The sequence below is a fragment of the Scomber scombrus genome, chromosome 1 (genome assembly GCF_963691925.1).
Source record: "Scomber scombrus chromosome 1, fScoSco1.1, whole genome shotgun sequence".
In the NCBI taxonomy this organism is placed as follows: Eukaryota; Metazoa; Chordata; class Actinopteri; order Scombriformes; family Scombridae; genus Scomber; species Scomber scombrus.
In genome coordinates this window covers 38,494,971-38,513,535 of record NC_084970.1, presented here as the reverse complement: position 1 = coordinate 38,513,535, position 18,565 = coordinate 38,494,971, and the positions used below count along the sequence as shown (strand labels likewise).

Here is an 18,565-nt window from a genome sequence, read left to right as displayed (position 1 = left end):
TTATTCAGACTGAAGTGAACATTTCCAGAGTTTGGAGCAATGCCAGAGGAGGTCGACGCTAACGCTAAGCTAGCTCCTCTTTAAAGGAGTCCATCACTTCACCAGGAGCTGCTGAGTGAGTAACCGTCTGTAGCGAGGTGTGACGCCGCCTGCTGGTTTCACTGGAGCCAGTTTGAAGCTTCTCGTCAGCTCCTTTGTTTTCTGTTTGCAGCTGAGCGTCCAGATGAGGAGTGCAGGTTGTTTCCTTTCACTCAACATGACCTGCTATTATTGGACAGCTGTCAATCAACATCCACACAGCAGACATCAAAGCTATTTAAGTTTTCAGATCTAATTAGCAGAGCGATAGTTTCCAGAATGAGCAGCAGCACACTAATACACACTCACAGTTACTGATCTATCGTCTATAATCAACCTGACTAACCCTAACCCCTCCAGAGGTGGAAGTGGAGGTCTGGACCCGTTTATATACGACTGATCTGTGTTCTCAGCAGGATGAATGGTAAGAGAGCCCCTCCCACATACTCCTCCAGCCAATCGGAGACAGCCGCAGGGACCAGGTGAGTCATCATCATCAGCTGACTGTAAACACATACACAGATCTCAGCTGATGCAGTGAGGCTGAGCTGGGTTATGGATCTGAACCCTGTGCTCCATGTTCAGCCCTCTGGACCGAGCCGGCTTCCTGTCCTTCAGCACCATGTCCTGGATGTCTGCCGTCATGTGGTCCATGTCCAGGAAGAAGCTGGACTTCAGCTTTCTCAGCCTGTCTCCTCTGGACGGAGCTGGAGTCAACGGAGACAGGTGAGACATCCCATAATAACATCCATCATTTTAATGTGTGTTCATGGAGAATCTTTCAAAATCACAAAAACGTTTATAACGAAGCAGGAAGATTAAAATCCTGATAGAAACAGAATTCATCGATTAGTGATCAACTATTAAATTAGTCACCAGCTATTTTAATTATTGATTAATTGATTTGAAAGTCTACATTCTGGTTTCTTTAGTCTCTCAGACAGTAAAATATCTGTCAAACACTGATCCACAGTTTAAAAACCCAAAAATAATCAAAGAAATAACTGATTACATTTTGGATAATGATCATTAAGCTGCAGTTGGTAACTTTGAGGTGAGTGTGTTGATGTGTTGATGTGTTGATGTGTTGATGTGTTAATGTGTTAATGTTCATGTGTTCATGTGTGAAGGCTGCAGAGACTTTGGGAGGAGGAGGTGCATAAAGTCGGTCTACAGAAAGCATCTCTGACTCGAGTGCTGCTTCGCTTCCAGAAATCCAGACTACTGCTGGTCGTCTTCATCACTGTCCTCTACACAGCGGCTCTGTTCGTCGGCTCAGTGAGTCACACTTATATCATATTTCATGTCCTCATAACAACCATCAATCATACATCGTTGTTTCTGGTGTGTAACGTCTCTGTCCGTCCTCAGGGAGTCCTGATGCACGAGTTCACCAGCTACAACATCCAGCCGGAGGCGTCCTCAGTGCTGGGGGGCGTGACTCTGAGTCTGGGTCTGGTTTCTGTGGAGCTGTTCAGGGTGGGCTGTGTCACTCTGAGCTGGGCTGTGAACCTGAGGACCGGCATCAGGCTGAAGACAGCGTTCTGCACGCTGGGCTTCCACAAGATCGTCTCTCTGAGGACACACAGCGGAGTCTCTGTTGGACAGGTTCAGTCTGAACGTCATGTTTTACTCTGAAGGACGAAGCAGTCCTCATGTGTTCTCCACAGTCACGTGTGTCACATATGTTTCATATGTTGTAGAAACTGGGTGGAAGTCTCTGGCACAACTTCACCCACTTCTAAGGTGCACGGAGAAAGAAAATAGTCTAAAAAGTCAAAACTCCAGCAGCACTTGTAGTAAGAATATGTTTATTATCAGACCCAATGTGTCATGTTGGTCTGATGGAGCTTTGACTCTCTTTATGTCATATGTGTCCAACACAGTTTAGCACAAACACGTAAAGCAAACAGCTTTTTTCATGCTTTACGTTAATCTGACAGCTGTAGAAACGTTACACATTTAAATGTTCATAGGAACTAAAAATCACAGCTGTGGTACAGGCCGACCAAAGTGGTACGATCTTTAGTAGGAGGCAGACACAGAAGGCTTGATCAGTTGTCCAACGGTAGTTTATTATAATAAAAAGTGTTACATGTGTAACCAGAAAGATATACACAACAAAAATAAAGGAAAAACTAAACAATTAACTCATAAGCATAACTGAACTCAAGTTAAGTAACGTGTACACAGCTACACTCTACCAAAGCAGTCTAACAGCTACTGCTTATATAGAGCCCTCATCAGCCCGCACTCTGAATGAATGTGGACTATACCACTCCTCAGGTAAGTCCTGAGCCCCTCCTGAAACAGGTAAGTAACAAAGAGGTTAACATTTAACTAACAGTCACAATGCATCACTTTTATACAGCCTCCCTGTATTACATCTGCAACCAAACTTAATCAAATCATAAACCCCCTTAATAATGTATACAATAATTCACCGACCACCCCTCCACATGGTTCTACCCTAGTGACATCACTGATGATGTCACCAGTCTATACATTCAGGAAACGTAGGCCAACTCCTCCCTTTGTCTCCTGAGAACATGTAAGTATGTTGAGTAACAAAGAAAGAAAATACTAAACTTATGTCCTCAACTAAACCAATAAACTCACTAAACTTAATACAAGAGTGTTTTATTTTAACCAAAAGTCTGCTGAGATGTAACTTATAACCAAATATACTGCAAACACAAACAAACCCAGGATAGTAAGTATCTGCAAAGTTTGACTACTGACTAACTTATGGTCCAAACAAACAAACAACAAGTATAGTTAAATTAATAAGTTATGGTAGAAATGTGTTTGGGGACAAATGTTGTGCTCTCACCCACTTTGTCACAGCGTTGTATGAAGTAGAGAACTGATCTCAGTTAAATGCTGCTCAGACGTTCACGCCTCAATAATCCAAAAACTCTGATTACAGAGCTGAAAACTGATCCTGTGAACTGTGTGTGTGTGTGTGTCAGATGGTGAGGATCTTGACCTCTGACAGTCACCGGCTGTTTGAAGCCGTCCTCTTGGCTCCTGTTGTGCTGTCCTTCCCCCTCCTGCTCATCACCTGCTCCATCTACTGCTGCTACCTCCTCCACTACACCGCCCTGATCGGCTTCCTCATCTTCCTCCTCTTCATCCTGCTGCAGGTGTGTGTACGCAATGTGAAACCAGACTGAAACTTTCTCATCACAAATGCTGTCAGTTAATAATGTGATGGAGATATTCAGAGTGTGTGTGTGTGTGTGTCAGTGTGTGTTTGCCAGGCTCTTCAGCGTGTACCAGCAGAGAGTCGTGTCCATCACAGACAGTCGAGTCCGAACTATAAACGAGGTCGTCACTTGCATCAAACTCATTAAGATGTACGTGTGGGAGGATTTGTTTGAGAAGAAGATCACAGGTACTGTCACAGCAGATGTTGAACACTTGAACCCACAATGTACACACAACACAGAATTCAGTCAGAGTATGAAGTGGTTTATTATACCAAGTCCAAGCGAGGGTTTAACAGAGTGAAGCTGGGTAGCGGGTAAGAGGGTAACCACAGGACGCAGGGTGGAGCTCTGGATCCAACAAGGTGACGGAAACCAGAAATCTGATCAGTTGACAAGCAAACTCAAAGGAGATTCAAAGACAGGCACACTACCAGGAAGGTGAGCGGATGACCTGGTGACGACTGCAGAGAAGGACCTGGTTTTTAACAGTCAGGTGATGAGAACATGGATCGCAGGCGAGTTGATGAACAGCAGGTGTGCAGGAAGGCTCCACCTCCGCCCAGCTCCACACAAAAACACATAGACACCCACAAGAGGTCTGTACCATGTCTAGCTCATGTCAAAGATGACAATTCACAGCCTTGTGACTTATGGGAAAGGAGTCGTTTATTCTGCACAGAAGAAAAGAGACACACACCAATGTCTCCTGTTGTTTTCCACAACCTCATCATACTCTTCTCCCAAACTGTCCTTGATCATTCTCACATCTCATTCCTGCTCTTTAGCTGAATCTCTGCACATACACTCTGCCTCTTACTCTCTTTCAGAAAATAACCTTTGCAGCTTGACCTCTGCCGTACCATATATGTATAAAATCATGGCCGTAGCTACCATTGAGGACACCGAGGTCATGTCCTCTGTATTTTTTTCTTGAAATTTCGTTTCATTGTGAAGTAAAAAAATACCTGACAAGACAATTATCCTTGCATCAACGGACCGTCACGTGACACGTACTTGCAGATACCGCTGCCATGTCAAAACCAAAGTAGTCGGCTATAGCCAGCGGTGGAGTGAGGCTTTGAAATCCACCGAGACTGGTTTCCAATTTAACTGGTTTAACTTACCGAACAGCTCCAGCAGATTCGTCACAAATTCACAAATATTCAGCCAGCATATTACTGGAGATTTTTAAGTAGCAGTTATATATATATAGTGCTCACTTCCAGAAACATATTCGCTGCAGTAGATGTTGAACTGCGATTTGAAAATCACCAGAAATATGTTTTCTACTTTTGTTAATTGGACTTGACCCGATTTTGCAAACTGTTCATTCATTGGATGACGAGCCCTTTTCTCCCAGCATGCCGTGCTCCATTTCACATTTTAAGAACAAACAAAGAAAATAATATATTGCAGTTATAATGTTTAAATATACATCCATGGAAGTTGTAGAATAATGAAATAGGAGTTGATCTAAGTTGCAAAATTGGAAATGATAAAAAAGAACTGGAGCACAAGAGAGAGCATGACTGAGAAATGTGCAGCAAGAAAGCAACATAAATACATCATGGATTACATTAAAGTGACATATACGTTGTGGTTTTCCTTTTGACCTCGGTATTTGAATAATCCTGGCTACGGCCTTGTATAAAAACCATAGAGGGAAAACACAGTGGGACCCTGACAGGTACGAACAGACGAGTCGTTTTCATCAAACTTCAGAGCGTCCTCTTTGATAAACTGTCTTTTGTTAATTAATCTCTGCAGCTGTGGTGTGCATGAAGTGTAACAGCCTCACTCTGGTGTTACTGATGCTGCTTTGGTAACGTGTTATTGATCCAGACTTCTAGAGTCAGAACAGTTCAGATGTCCGATCAGTCTGAATGATCGGGGCTCTGAGCTGTGACGAGCTGCAGATGAACGACTTCAGCAGGATGTGTTTGTTTGTCAGACATCAGGAACACAGAGAGGAGGATGTTGGAGAAAGCTGCTCTCATCCAGAACTTCAGCGTGACCATCAGCCCCCTCGTCCCCATCATCGCCGCCACCTGCACCTTCATCCTTCACACGGGGCTCAGATTACCGCTCAGCATCGACAGGGTGAGAAAACTTCACTCACAGACCTGAACACACAAGCATCATTAATTACTACAGGTACTGATATTCCTTTAATAACAGGATGAGGATCAGCTGAAATCCACATTACGACTCTATAACCAACCATATTTTCATCTTATCTGTAACGGTGAAGCACAGAACACTACAGGGAGAGTTGGTAATGAACTTTATTGGCAGATATGAGGGTTAACAAGATGAATGCAGCAAAGTTCAGTTCATTAGGCAGATTATCAGTCTTTAGGAGCTTTTTTTTTGGGGGGGGGGGGGTCTGGAGGATGAATGGAGCAGAATGCGAAGTCCAACCGATGGAGAGTCTGACATGAGAAGAAGAATCTGGCAGTGAGTGAGCAGGAGAGGCTTAAATAGAGGGTTGATGGCTGATGTGGAGCAGCTGAGTGTCCAGGTGAACAGAGCTGACTGATGATGATGTAGCTGACTGGCAGAGCGGAGCAGTGGTGGGGTTACTGTGTGATTACGTAACCATGGTGTAACCCCAGACTGACTGACTGCAGCCGTCACTATTTCAGCTCATGAAAGTTAATCTGACTGCAGAAGAGTTAAAGTCTCAGCTGCTGTTGAAGCTTCTCTGTTTCTTCTTCAGGCGATTCCTGTCATCACCATCTTCAACAGCATGCGCTTCATCTTGTTCATGACACCCAACGCCGTTAAGTGCCTGGCTGAAGCTGTCGTGTCCACGCGGCGCCTGAAGGTAACTGATCCCATCTCACCTGAACGGCTCCTGAAGAGTCCAAAACCTTCTGAGCTACAGTTTAGTGCAAATGACTGACTCGTGTTTGTAGAGACAAGTCGAGGGTTTTTTATGGGGGGGGTCTGTTGGAGCACTTTAAAGTGGGAGGTGCTGATTGGTCTGTTCAGTGTGACATCACTCAGGTGTGTGTGTGCTGCAGAATCTGCTCCTGATACAGAATCCAGAGTCTTACGTCGTCCACATGACAGAAAGCAAGTCAGCAGCCGTCGTCATGGACAACGCCACCCTGTCCTGGACCAGACCGCTCCGCCCCCCCCACACAGAGGACAGGGGCGACCCAGAGTCCAAACAGGGACACCCTGAGGCCCCGCCCACCCTGAGGAACATCTCCTTCACCCTGCCAAAGGTGAGACATCCCTTACCTGCTTTCAGGTTGTGAGTAAGTTAAATAATCTATAGAAAATCTGAAGTCATCGTAAATAAAAACACACGTTAACCACGATGGTCACCACGAGACGCACACGGAGACGTCGTGTACGTTACCTTTAAAGTACTGAGTTCAATTAAAACCTGTTTTTAGACAGTAATTCATGACATCACACCGCCACGCCACCGCTGAGAGACGGGGTCATACATTCATCTTAACCTCACGCCGGTCTCTTCCAGAATTTGTTCACTGACAGTGAATCTAATGGATCAATACAGTGTGTGTGTGTGTGTGTGTGTGTGTGTGTGTGTGTGTGTGTGTGTGTGTGTGTGTGTGTGTGTGTGTGTGTGTGTGTGTGTGGCAGGGCCGGCTGCTGGGTGTGTGTGGTAATGTTGGCAGTGGGAAGACGTCGCTGATCTGCAGTCTGCTGGAACAGGTTAGTGTCTCTCAGTAAATAAATATCATGATCATTTCTAACTCCAGCTGTATAATCTGCAGCGTCTGTCTCACCTGATAAAGACTCTGTTGTCTTTCTGTCCTCAGATGTACCTGCTGCAGGGCTCCGTCTCCGTCCACGGATCCATCGCTTACGTCTCCCAGCAGCCCTGGATCTTCTACGGGACGGTCCAAGACAACATCCTGATGGGGGAACATTTGGACCGTCCCAGGTAGACTGACACATGACCTCTGACCCCCCCCCCCCCCACCGTGCTGAAGTTGCCGTTTGTTTCCATAGTGACAGAGAGATGTCTCCGCAGGTACAACAGAGTCCTCAGCTGCTGCAACCTGGAGAAAGACCTGGACGTCCTGCCGTATGGAGACCAGACCATGGTGAGAGACACTCTGTGTGGACATCTGAGTCTGTGTGTGGACATCTGAGTCTCTGTGTGGACATCTGAGTCTCTGTGTGGACATCTGAGTCCGTGTGTGGACATCTGAGTCTGTGTGGACATCTGAGTCTGTGTGTGGACATCTGAGTCTGTGTGTGGACATCTGAGTCTGTGTGTGGACATCTGAGTCTCTGTGTGGACATCTGAGTCTGTGTGGACATCTGAGTCTGTGTGTGGACATCTGAGTCCGTGTGTGGACATCTGAGTCTGTGTGGACATCTGAGTCTGTGTGTGGACATCTGAGTCTGTGTGTGGACATCTGAGTCTCTATGGACATCTGAGTCTGTGTGGACATCTGAGTCTGTGTGTGGACATCTGAGTCTCTATGGACATCTGAGTCTGTGTGGACATCTGAGTCTCTGTGTGGACATCTGAGTCTCTATGGACATCTGAGTCTGTGTGTGGACATCTGAGTCTCTATGGACATCTGAGTCTGTGTGTGGACATCTGAGTCTGTGTGGACATCTGAGTCTCTATGGACATCTGAGTCTCTGTGTGGACATCTGAGTCTGTGTGTGGACATCTGAGTCTGTGTGTGGACATCTGAGTCTGTGTGTGGACATCTGAGTCCGTGTGTGGACATCTGAGTCTGTGTGGACATCTGAGTCTGTGTGTGGACTTCTGAGTCTGTGTGTGGACATCTGAGTCTGTGTGTGGACATCTGAGTCTGTGTGTGGACATCTGAGTCCGTGTGTGGACATCTGAGTCTGTGTGGACATCTGAGTCTGTGTGTGGACATCTGAGTCTGTGTGGACATCTGAGTCTGTGTGTGGACATCTGAGTCTGTGTGTGGACATCTGAGTCTGTGTGTGGACTTCTGAGTCTGTGTGTGTGTTTGCAGCTGGGGGAGCAGGGGGTGAACCTGTCGGGGGGGCAGAAACAGAGGATCAGTCTGGCCCGGGCCGTGTACTCCAACAGGGACGTGTACCTGCTGGATGACCCCCTGTCCGCCGTGGACGCCCACGAAGCTAAACACCTGTTTGAGGACTGCATCAGGAAGGAGCTGCAGGGGAAGTCTGTCGTCATGGTGACGCACCAGCTGCAGGTGAGTCAATGCACGCTGCACTTCCTCTGACGGCCACTAGATGCTGCCGACTGTCTACAGCCGACTGTCCAAAAACAGATTTAAAACCTTTAAAACTAAACTTAGACACCATAAGACCTGAACGTGTGACTCCTCAGAGGCTCTTTAAGTTCAACCAAACACTGAACGAGAACTTTTAGGTGACTAAAATCTTACAAAGAACTTTGATGAAGTGGAAACACTGAAACAGCGATGTTACATCTGGGGTTACGTCACATTTATGTTACTTCATAATTACTACATGATTACTTCACCATGGTAGTGACTGTTTGTACCAGGCTGTAAAGATTTGAACAAACCCTGACCAACATATGACATCACAGTGACTACGTCCATTATTTTTTACCTTTACGGTCCAACATCGTGATGACAGTCTCTGTATGTTCTCTGTATCGTAAGTACATGAAGTTCTGTGATGAGGTTCTGGTTCTGAAGGACGGGGCGGTTCTGGAGTCAGGGAGCCATGTGGATCTGCTGCAGGCGGAGCGACTCTACGCTGAGCTGATCAACAAACAGCTGATGGAGCAGAACTCAGTGAGACACTTTAAATACAGTTTAAATCTATTTAAAGGGGACAAAGAGCAGCTGGTGCTTAGTGGACCAACAAGAACAACATTTAGATAGATAGATGGATGGATGGATGGATGGATGGATGGATGGATGGATGGATGGATGGATGGATAGATAGATAGATAGATAGATAGATAGATAGATAGATAGATAGATAGATAGATAGATAGATAGATAGATAGATAGATAGATAGATAGATAGATAGATAGATAGATGGATAGATAGATATAAAGTGTGAACCCTGTGCTGCTGTTTCCTGTTTACAGAATGAGAAAGAAGAGAAGAAGAAGCAGGTGGAGCTGAACCCAGGTTCAACACTTTATTTCAGATTAAAACTCTTTCCACTGAGATATGAAGAAACTTTGTGCTGTTTGAAGTAACGTGAATCTAAATGTTTGTCTTCACAGTGTTCGACATGTTGGATGAGAACTCAGACGCTCCTTCATCTGACTGCAAACGTGAGTCTGAGTCTGTGTGTGTGTGGGGGTGGGGGGGGGGGTGTGCGTGGAGCAGTTTAAACTGGATGTGGATCAATAATAAGCAGTTTGTTCTCTGTGAAGCTGCTGTGGACGATCAGCTGATCCATCAGGTGACCAACAGGGACGGTTTGTCCACATGGAGAACGTTTCAGCGGTACTGTCAGGCAGCCGGAGGTCAGCAGGCACACACACACACAACCACACACACACACACACACACACAACCACACACACACACACACACACACACACACACACACACAACCACACACACACACACACACACACACAACCACACACACACACACAGTAATGAACACACAAACACACATTGTTTCATTTCCTTCCTGCAGGTTACTGTGTGAGCTTCTTCATCTTCCTCATCTTCACTGTGATGATCGCTAACAGAGCTTTAAGCTACTGGTGGCTCGGCTACTGGCTGAAGCAGGAACACGGGGTCAGACACACTGCAACACACACAAACACACTGTTTTTTTGGCTGTAACACACTGCAACACACACTAACACACTAACACAGTCAGGTGTAACATCCTGGTTGTTGCTGTTCAGACAGGAAACGTGACGGCGTCAGAGGAAGGAAATATCTCTCTGAACGCCGACCTTCCCTTCTACCAGCTGATGTTTGCTCTGCTGACCGTCCTCCTGCTGATCGTCTGCATGATTAAATGTTTCTGCTTCGTCAAAGTGACGTTCCACGCCTCCACCACGCTGCACCACAGCCTGCTGAAGAAGGTATGACGGCTCCATGTCTTATTTTACTCAACATGTGGAGGTTTGCGTCTTTCCACCTGTGTTAATATTTTTAAAGTGTAATATTTGTGGTTTTACTAACAGCATTGACTTTGTCTCTAATACTCTCCATATGTGGGTTTTTCTGGTAATATTAGTTTTTGTTATAACTCAATATATTAGTTAACCTCTTCCACTAGAACCTGATCACATTTCATTTTGTTCTTGCAGCTTTCTGCTCGTCCAAACTCTCCATTAAGACACAAAACCCTCATTTAAATACTGCTGTCTGCACCTGTTGCTCCTGTTTTCATTTACAGTTATTCTTAGTAGATCACCTGCAAAACGGCACGCGCAATCTATTGCACCGTGCACACAATTTAGTACCCACTATTTGGGATCTTAGTAAATCAGGCCCTTAATGTTCCCCTCAGCTCTTGGCGAGTCCGATGAGTTTCTTTGACACAACGCCGACCGGCAGCATCCTCAACTGCTTCTCCAGATATCAGGACGAGATGGACTCTTTGGTGCCTCACAATCTGAACATCCTGCTCACCTTCTGTCTGATCGCTGTCTGCATCTGCGTCATGAACTCCATTATCTTCCCCATCATGCTGCTGCCGGTGTTTGTCCTCGTCACACTCTTGGTTCTCCTCCTCTGGTGAGTCGACAAACTGAGCAGGAAAATCACAGTTACAGGCCAGATGGATTTTGATTGGCTGTCAGCGTTTCTGTTGCTCTAAAAGTGATCCAAAGGTATCGTTCACCACTGTTGTTGTTGTGTGTAGTGATTGTTGTTCTTGTCCCTTTAGTTCCTGTTTACAATGACTGTAAACTGATGAAAGTGAAGCTCAGAGGGTTTATTTCCTGTTTCTCTGCAGGATGTTTCTGGGGAACATCTGTGACTTAAAGCAGATGGAGAACATGAGTCGGTCTCCCTACGTCTCTCTCAGCACCTCCATCGCTCAGGGCCTCAGCACCATCCATGCCTACAACAAGACTGACGAGTTCACCAAGCTGTGAGACTCCTCCTGTCGTCCATCACTAACAGCACTTCGTACCACTTAACAACATTATAATTAACATCATATGCAACCTTTCAGGCTAAACATTAAACCTCCTTCCTCTCATAGAGCATACATCAGATCATTTGGTCCATTCACAGACAGCATTTAAAACTCAGTCACATCAGTTCATGGCAGAGATACTTTACACTGAGTGGAAGTTTGAAGTTGAACCCGGTTTTGAGTTTCAAAACTAAGTCAAACACATCATGAATGTGGCAGTTTTATTTGATCAGGATTTGTCCTTTAACTCCCACATAAACACATTCAAGACCTGCCTTTTTTCATCTGCATAATATTACAAAAATCAGACACATTCTGTCTCACAATGATGCTGAAAAACTAGTCCACACATTTGTGACTTCTAGGCTGGATGATTGTAATTCATTATTATCAGGCTGTCCTAACGAGTCTCTAAAGACTCTCCAGCTGGTCCAGAATGCAGCTGCACACAGAGATCATATCACTGCATTTAGCTTCCTGTAAAATCTAGAATAGAATTTAAAATCCTTCTCCTCACTTTCAAAGCTCTTAATGATCAGGCTCCATCATATCTGAAAGAGCTTATAGAACCTTAGAACTTACTAGAACACTGCGCTCCCAGCTCATAGAACCTACTAGAACGCTGCGCTCCCAGCTCATAGAACCTTATGAACCTAGAACACTGCGCTCCCAGCTCATAGAACCTCATGAACCTACTAGAACACTGCGCTCCCAGCTCATAGAACCTTATGAACCTACTAGAACACTGTGCTCCCAGCTCATAGAACCTTATGTACCTAGAACACTGCGCTCCCAGCTCATAGAACCTTATGAACCTAGAACACTGCGCTCCCAGCTCATAGAACCTCATGAACCTACTAGAACACTGCGCTCCCAGCTCATAGAACCTTATGAACCTACTAGAACGCTGCGCTCCCAGTTCATAGAACCTCATGAACCTACTAGAACACTGCGCTCCCAGCTCATAGAACCTTATGAACCTACTAGAACACTGCGCTCCCAGCTCATAGAACCTTATGAACCTACTAGAACACTGCGCTCCCAGCTCATAGAACCTTATGAACTTACTAGAACGCTGCGCTCCCAGCTCATAGAACCTTATGAACCTACTAGAACACTAGGCCTACTGCTGGTTCTACTATCTCAGCAGAGCCTCGCTGCAGGAACCCCCACAGTCTTGCCAGGCATCTACATATTAAATCCCTCGGTTCTGTTTGAGGGTTCTTCCCGACAGTTTTTCTTTGCTGCTCATGTTGGATCTCTGTAAAATAAAGAGCTCAGTCTGACCTGCTCTATGTGGAAAGTGCCTTGAGAGAACTTCTGTTGTGATTTAGAGCTCTATACATACATTTGAATTGAATTTCTTAGTAATTAATATAAACTACAATCTGTGGTGATGTCAGGAAATATGTTTTATGTTATTATATTATGTAATTGTTTGCTATTCTCATGCCTCCTGTCTAGTTGCTGCTGTGCCCTGTGTGAATAATGACCATGTTAATTCCCTTTGACTGGTCCTGTTTGTGTTGCAGGTTTAAGAGCCTGTCTGACATCAATGCTAACCACTTCTTACTGTTTAACTACGGGATGCGATGGCTGTGTTTCCTGGTGGACACTCTGTGCACCATCATGACGCTGCCGGTCTCTCTGCTGGTCGTCTTCAGCTCTAATGAATTCTGCAGCCCGCCTATGAAAGCTCTCGCCCTGGTCTTCATCATTCAGGTACATCTGTCAGACCGCCGACTGTTAGAGTCTATCAGTGTCGTTCATAGTTGTAACTGTACACTCAACTCAGCTTCTGACTGATCCTAGAAACTCCAGTTCTTCCTGTTATTTCCCTCCAGTCTCTGCTTTTGTGTCTCGTTTTATGAAACAGATTCATAAAGCTGCAAGAGACAAGTTTTCACTCAAGATGAGGATCAAAGTTGTTACAGTTCATCCTGAATCAAACCAAAACGTCACAGCAATCCATCCAACAGATGATTAGAGCACAAGTCAGAGGGTCACTGAAGTCTTTGAACCTGAAGACTGAATATTTATAATATTTCTGTATTTCTTCCAGCTGACCAGCAACTGTCAATTCATGATCCAGGCTCTGACGGAGGTGGTGGTGAGGCTCTTCTCTGTGGAGCGGCTGCTGGACTACATTACGGTCAGACTGAGATGAATGCATTTGCCTGCTGGTCTGGTCTCTGCTGTCTGCAGTCTCAGTCAGTGTTTGTTCTGTTACAGGGCTGCAAGTCTGAGTCCTCAGAGCAGCTGCAGGTGGATCAGGTCCCGGAGAACTGGCCCCAGCATGGAGCCGTCACCTTCCTGGACTATAAGATGAGGTACAGGAACAACTCGCCCATCGTCCTCAACGGCCTCCAGCTCCACATCAGAGGCGGGGAGAAGCTGGGCATCGTGGGAAGGACAGGCTCCGGTAAAGACATGCAGGTTATAGAAGGAACTTGAACAGTGTCCATCCGTCCAGCATCCGTCTCTTACTCTGGTCCAGGTCACAGCAGCAGTCCTGTCCAGCAGGAGGACCAGGTCTTTGTTTACCCTGCAGACACCGTGACCTGGACCGGATGAGCAGAGAGATGATGGAGGTTGGGTCAGCTGGTATGGGTTATTGTCAGGTAGTACAGGTGTTACCAGGTGTTAGGCCTTCCTGCAGGGTTGTGTGGAGCTTTGTTCATTATGCTTTAAAACATAACCACCAAAAAATAACTTTTCTCTGACTCTCTGCTTTGTTCTTGCTACTGCCGCTCTCTTCATTCACTCTCTAGCTCTCTCAACCATCACTGCTCTCTCTCTTTTTTTTCTCTCGTCTTTTTAAAAATGAGAACAAAGTCAACAAGTAAAAGTAACCTGACTGGACACTGCAGCTTGATGTTCGATTGAGTTTCAGCTTGTTGCTGGACGGACAATTCATTTTATTTGCTGATCCTCATCCAATCTCTCCTTGATCAATGAATGGAGGACTGGTGTTTGTCCTGCATTGCTGGATTTGGTGTGAATGCGGTCTTACAGTTAACTGTAAAGACTTGTGCACACCTTCAGTTTATTGTAGACAGGTGTGTAGGAGGACATGTCCACAGGAAAGAGAAATGAGAAGTCCAGCAAATTGTCAAAGAAACTGTATTAAAAATAACAATTGGTCCTCAGACCTCCATCAGGTGAAACTGGTCTGTGTGTGTTCAGGGAAGTCGTCTCTGGCTGCCGCTCTGTTTCGGCTGGTTGAACCGGCTGCAGGAACCATCCTGATAGACGGAGTGGACATCACATCCATCAGCCTGTTGGACCTGCGCAGGAACCTGTCCATCATCCCCCAGCATCCTGTGCTGTTCACCGGGACTGTCAGGTGACCTCAGCTGCTTCCTGCTGTCCTCCACTTTAACCTGAGCACAACTCCAGTCCACAGTCTGCAATGAAGTTCAGATTTTAAATATGGGGCTGATGGATCAAACTAAAGCTTTATGTTTGGCTCTTATCAATCAATCAATCTATCAATCAATCTTTATTTGTATAGCGCCAAATCACAACAAAGTTATCTCAAGGCACTTTACACATAGAGCAGGTTCTAAACCGTACTCTTCAAGTTTTAATTTATAAAGAGACCCAACATTCCCACATGAGCAAGCATTTAGCGACAATGGCAAGAAAAAACTCCCTTTTAACAGGTCTCTGCGGAGTTGATATATGATATAATTAATTTTAGAAGATACATGTTGGTCTCACAGATTAAATCTAACAGTTGTAGCTGCCACATTATTTATCTGAATAAAGTGAAGTTTCATATATTTACAGAACAACAGCGCTGCCTCTGAGGCTCTATATGTACAGATATAGTCACATTACAATAATGATCAATACATGAAGGCCGGCAGTGTGTCAGATGATTTTTAGAGAGTTTGAGTCTCCAGTTCCTCACAGTGAAAACAGTTTTCCGTCCAGAAGCAGTAAAGGATGCCAACAGTCATCTCCATGGGAACAGCTGTTTCAGACAGCACCTGTTTCCATGGGAACAGCTATTTCACACAGCACCTGTTTCCATGGGAACAGCTGTGTGTAATATGTGGTTACAGACAGGTGTGTCGGTGTTTGTGTGTCTGCAGAAACAATCTGGACCCGTTCAACAGCTACAGTGATGAAGAGATCTGGGCGGCGCTGGACAAGACGTACATGAAGGAGACCGTACGTTTCCTCATCTACACTGTCACTGCTGTTGTTATTATTATTATTATTATTATTATTATTATTATCATCGTTTTGTTATCCTGATCATTGCTTCAGTGCAGATCAGTGATGTGCTGCTCCTCTGTGTTATCAGATCTGCCGTCTGGACAGGAAGCTGCAGGCAGAGCTGACGGAGGACAGAGGAAACTTCTCTGTAGGACAAAGACAGCTGATGTGTCTGAGCAGAGCACTGCTACGAAACAGTAAGGTAGGCCTACAGTCTACAGTCTACCGGCAGGCTGTCATCATGTTTAGTAACTCAGCCCTCTAGGTTCACGATACTGCCTTTAATTCATGTCTGTCTGTCCATCAGATCATCCTGCTGGACGAAGCGACAGCGTCTGTGGACGCAGAGACAGACGCTCTGATCCAGATCACCATCAGAGAGGCGTTTCAGCACTGCACCATGCTGACCATCGCTCATCACATCAACACAGTGCTGCAGGCAGACCGCATCCTGGTGCTGGACCACGGAGAGGTAACACACACACACACACACACACACACACACACACACACATACACACAAACACACACACACACACACACACATGTTCCAGCTTGTCTGTGTGAACGCTGCCTCTCTGTCTGACAGGTTGTGGAGTTCGATCATCCAGACGTGTTGAAGCAAAGACCGAACTCACTGTTCAACTCTCTGTTGACTGCAGCTAATACTGTGAAGTCCTGAAGCCCTCAAACGCACCGACACAGCCTGCCTGATTATTTAAAAAGATTTGATCAACTTGGCTGTGAGGATTTTTATCCAGTAACTCCACCTTCATGTGTAGAGGAAACATCAGGAGAGAAGAAGCTGCTCATTCTCCCTCATCAGTCCTGCTGTCTGTGTGCATTTGATCTGAGGACGCTGTCACATCCTCATAACTTCAGAGTCCACATCTAAAAAACATCAGTGACGTCAAAACCAGTCTAACCTGTAGCAGAAACCCAGTCGGTGTCAGATATCACATGATGTAGTTCTACTATCTGTCCACTAGATGGAGCCAACTGAACATCTAATGAGCTAAAGATCAGCTCAGCATCATCAGCTGCTGTTAGAATATCTGACCAACAACATCACTCAGCAGCTTGGATCAGTGTTCATTTTGTTGACAAATCATTTTCATCATTGTTTTTGTCAATAACCTTTTTTTCTGCCGGAACGAGACAATAACTGAATAAAAACTAAAGCACGAGGACGGAAACTATGACAAAAGCCAAGTTAGGAAGAGGTGGGACAACTTGGGCAGAGATCCAATCAGAAGTAACGGCTTTCACTGTGAGGTGAACCACACATATGATCCCAGGAAGACGGTGCTCTAGCAGCTATGGATGCTTCTCCATTCTCTTAAATTACATCCAGGTTTCCCTCATTGTGTCTTTTCCACTGAGGAGAGAAGAGACGAGGAGATATGAGTTCAGAGAAATTTCCTCCAAAGCGTCACGTGAAGCGAGTCTGTGTCTGATGATGGATCAGCTGATCAGCTGCCAGTCTGCTGTGACGGAGTTTGTGTCTCCACATGTTCACTGTGCTGATACTAATAAAGTTAAAGTTATCACTGACAGAGCAGCAGTGTTTTATCTGCAGCCTGTTATATTATTTATTATTTATTATTCATTACCTATCTAACAAACACATTGATAAAAAGCTGCATTCCTACTGTGTATCTCCTTACCTGTAGTGTGAGGGTAGATACAGTCCTTACCTGTGGTGTGAGGGTAGATACAGTCATTACCTGTGGTGTGAGGGTAGATACAGTCATTACCTGTGGTGTGAGGGTAGATACAGTCCTTACCTGTGGTGTGAGGGTAGATACAGTCCTTACTTGTGGTGTGAGGGTAGATACAGTCCTTACCTGTGGTGTGAGGGTAGATACAGTCATTACCTGTAGTGTGAGGGTAGATACAGTCCTTACCTGTGGTGTGAGGGTAGATACAGTCATTACCTGTAGTGTGAGGGTAGATACAGTCCTTACCTGTAGTGTGAGGGCAGGAACAGTCATTACCTGTGGTGTGAGGGTATATACAGTCCTTACCTGTGGTGTGAGGGTAGATACAGTCATTACCTGTGGTGTGAGGGTAGATACAGTCATTACCTGTGGTGTGAGGGTAGATACAGTCATTACCTGTGGTGTGAGGGTAGATACAGTCCTTACCTGTGGTGTGAGGGTAGATACAGTCCTTACTTGTGGTGTGAGGGTAGATACAGTCCTTACCTGTGGTGTGAGGGTAGATACAGTCATTACCTGTGGTGTGAGGGTAGATACAGTCCTTACCTGTGGTGTGAGGGTAGATACAGTCATTACCTGTGGTGTGAGGGTAGATACAGTCATTACCTGTGGTGTGAGGGTAGATACAGTCATTACCTGTGGTGTGAGGGTAGATACAGTCCTTACCTGTGGTGTGAGGGTAGATACAGTCCTTACTTGTGGTGTGAGGGTAGATACAGTCCTTACCTGTGGTGTGAGGGTAGATACAGTCATTACCTGTAGTGTGAGGGTAGATACAGTCCTTACCTGTGGTGTGAGGGTAGATACAGTCATTACCTGTAGTGTGAGGGTAGATACAGTCCTTACCTGTAGTGTGAGGGCAGGAACAGTCATTACCTGTGGTGTGAGGGTATATACAGTCCTTACCTGTGGTGTGAGGGTATATACAGTCCTTACCTGTGGTGTGAGGGTAGATACAGTCATTACCTGTAGTGTGAGGGTAGATACAGTCCTTACCTGTGGTGTGAGGGTAGATACAGTCATTACCTGTAGTGTGAGGGTAGATACAGTCCTTACCTGTAGTGTGAGGGCAGGAACAGTCATTACCTGTGGTGTGAGGGTATATACAGTCCTTACCTGTGGTGTGAGGGTATATACAGTCCTTACCTGTGGTGTGAGGGTAGATACAGTCATTACCTGTAGTGTGAGGGTAGATACAGTCCTTACCTGTGGTGTGAGGGTAGATACAGTCA

At 45.5% G+C, this 18,565-nt stretch overlaps 1 protein-coding gene across 1 annotated transcript; it reads left to right on the top strand.

Moving 5' to 3' along the window:
* The first annotated feature begins 495 nt into the window (after window positions 1-495).
* LOC133999695 (ATP-binding cassette sub-family C member 12-like) lies at window positions 496-16,294 on the top strand. Its single transcript, XM_062439001.1, has 29 exons — window positions 496-560; window positions 664-804; window positions 1,209-1,356; window positions 1,450-1,686; window positions 3,051-3,224; window positions 3,328-3,475; window positions 5,242-5,390; window positions 6,010-6,117; window positions 6,317-6,523; window positions 6,909-6,980; window positions 7,088-7,212; window positions 7,303-7,375; window positions 8,276-8,479; window positions 8,918-9,052; window positions 9,356-9,398; window positions 9,497-9,547; window positions 9,650-9,742; window positions 9,922-10,025; window positions 10,139-10,321; window positions 10,753-10,979; window positions 11,200-11,337; window positions 12,918-13,107; window positions 13,448-13,537; window positions 13,618-13,807; window positions 14,572-14,731; window positions 15,486-15,564; window positions 15,701-15,814; window positions 15,920-16,084; window positions 16,202-16,294. Exons 1-29 carry the CDS (start codon window positions 496-498, stop codon window positions 16,292-16,294), a joined length of 3,906 nt encoding a protein of 1,301 aa, XP_062294985.1.
* The last annotated feature ends 2,271 nt before the right edge of the window (window positions 16,295-18,565 follow it).

What these genes read in the sequence shown, in the direction of transcription:
- LOC133999695 (XM_062439001.1), top strand. Translation starts at nt 496, where the DNA reads ATGAATGGTAAGAGAGCCCCTCCCACATACTCCTCCAGCCAATCGGAG. An exon ending in GAACATTTGGACCGTCCCAG is followed by an intron (nt 7,213 to 7,302) that starts GTAGACTGACAC and finishes ATGTCTCCGCAG; the next exon opens with GTACAACAGAGTCCTCAGCT. An exon ending in TGGTGACGCACCAGCTGCAG is followed by an intron (nt 8,480 to 8,917) that starts GTGAGTCAATGC and finishes CTGTATCGTAAG; the next exon opens with TACATGAAGTTCTGTGATGA.